The sequence below is a fragment of the Neovison vison genome, chromosome 4 (genome assembly GCF_020171115.1).
Source record: "Neovison vison isolate M4711 chromosome 4, ASM_NN_V1, whole genome shotgun sequence".
Lineage (NCBI taxonomy): Eukaryota > Metazoa > Chordata > Mammalia > Carnivora > Mustelidae > Neogale > Neogale vison.
In genome coordinates, this window is record NC_058094.1 from 139,600,351 (window position 1) to 139,602,415 (window position 2,065).

Below are 2,065 nucleotides of genomic sequence, written 5' to 3' on the forward strand. Positions count from 1 at the left end.
ATCAAGGATTTCTATTATCACTGGTGCACCAAGATTCCTCAGTGTTTCTCAGCAGCCTGACCACTGATGGTCTGTCAGCTCTGCCCTCCTTGTGGTTAGACCTGTCCCAGCCCTCTGGCCCCACCCTCACTGCAGCTTCTCTCTCACTAGTTACCTGCAGGCCCCTCAGGGAATCAGACACTCGGCCCTAACAGAGGCTGCCCTCTGCCACCTCCCAGGCAGTTTCCTCCTAGCAGGAGCAGCTGTGAGGTCCCCCTGGGCTTTTCCTTCCCTGGTGGGAAGGAGAATCATGATGGGTCCACTTGCCATCTTTTGTGCCCTCCTGTTTTCCAGTAGGTGCTGTCTCCTTCCCTGGTGCAGGATGGGTGAGACACCATCAGGCTCCTGCTGCCACCTCACCACTGTTCCCCTTGCAGGTGGCCACGCAGTGATGAGGCTGGAGCAGCCAGCTGTAGTCGTGGCATGTAAGAGCACCTCAGCTACCCTGTCTTGCACAGCCAACACCAAGGTCAACTACATCCACTGGTACCGCCACCAGGAGGGAAAGTCCCTCGAGCAGATCCTCCATCTGACCATGGACCAATCTGTCGTCCACTGGGATTTGGTTGAGAAAGCAGAAAAAGTCACCGCCATAGGGGCCAAGGATGGTTATAGCTGTACCCTGTTAGTGTTGAAGCTGGAGAAGAGTGACAAGGGCATGTACTACTGTGCTTTCTGGGAATACCACAGCCCTGTGCTCTGACCAGGTGCCTGAGCAAAAAGGTCTCTGTCTCCCAAGGCACTCCATGCCTGGCACCTTCCACTGGCTCTGGGTCACTGGGGTTGCCCTGGGGTCAGCCCTCAGCACCCTGCACTCCCCTAGCACTCCCTCCATTGGTCCACTGCACAGAACCCTGGAGGGCAAGGAGCCCCTGGTGTGCAGGCTGGCACAGACCCAGGGAGCTGTCCAACTGGAAGGACTTCTCTGAAGATCGTCCAGTGCAACATTTCTGAGGCATTTGGAGGGGAATCTGTGCTGCTCAATGCAGGAGCCACTACTCACTAGCCAAATGTGGCTCCTGAGCTTTCGAAATGTAGCTAGTTCACTAGTCCAAGCTGAGAGGGGCTGCTTGTGTGACATACAAACCATTTTGTCGAAGACTATAAAAAGAAGATTAAATATCTCATTAATGATCTCTATAATGAGTGCATGCTTGAAATTACTTCGGATATCTTGGATTACTAAATAAAAATGGTTCTAAGGTGAATTTTACTTCTTTTTTAACTTTTTTAAAAAATAACAGCCATACCATATTTAGTTTTGGCTCCAATTGCTGACCCTCATTTATTTACATTAAATAGCACCCCAGTACACCGGCAACTGAGAAATCTGACTATGCCCTGAAGAATGTGCAAATAAAATGTGGTGCAAGTAATGTCAAGGGTGACAGAATCTTTGGAGATTTACCACAAAATGGTTGAAACTGAGGTTGAACGTCATCTCCTGATTGCAGTTTCTAAGTTGCTGTTCCACCCACTGCTTATTACTTTGCAGTGGAGACTCAGTGAGCAGAAGCACAGTGAACAGTAGGGCTAACTTCTCAGCACCCCCATGCACTGGCATGCCTGGTGCTCAACTCCTGTGGGGGAACATGATCCTCAGGCAGCATGATGCACCAACCCTGGGTGAGACCTGGGGTCCTCAGGCTTCCAATTCTCCTTGGGTGACTCCATATGGAATTTGGGGGCCAGATTCCCCTGACTTCTGTACTCTCATCTGTAAAACGAGGACATTTCATGGTTAAGATTACATGACTGGTTTCTGTATAAAGCAAAATTACACAAATAAGATATTATTATATTCACTACCTTTATGAGAAGGTAGTCAACTGATTCAAAAGACAGAAAGAAAGAAAGAGAAAGAAAGAAAGAAAGAAAGAAAGAAAGAAAGAAAGAAAGAAAGAAAGAAAGAAAGAAAGGAAGAAAGAAAGAAAACAAAACTGGCATTACTGATCCTCTAGCCCCAAACAGGAAAACACCTGTTGTTGTATCTAGGGAAGAAGAAAAATCTCTCTGAGGAGGCCCA

At 48.3% G+C, this 2,065-nt stretch overlaps 1 gene segment (V, D, J or C); it reads left to right on the forward strand.

Moving 5' to 3' along the window:
* Nucleotides 1-361: 361 nt before the first annotated feature.
* LOC122905393 lies at nt 362-742 on the forward strand. The segment is given in 1 exon segment: nt 362-742. A coding segment is annotated over 1 exon segment (381 nt).
* Nucleotides 743-2,065: the final 1,323 nt, after the last annotated feature.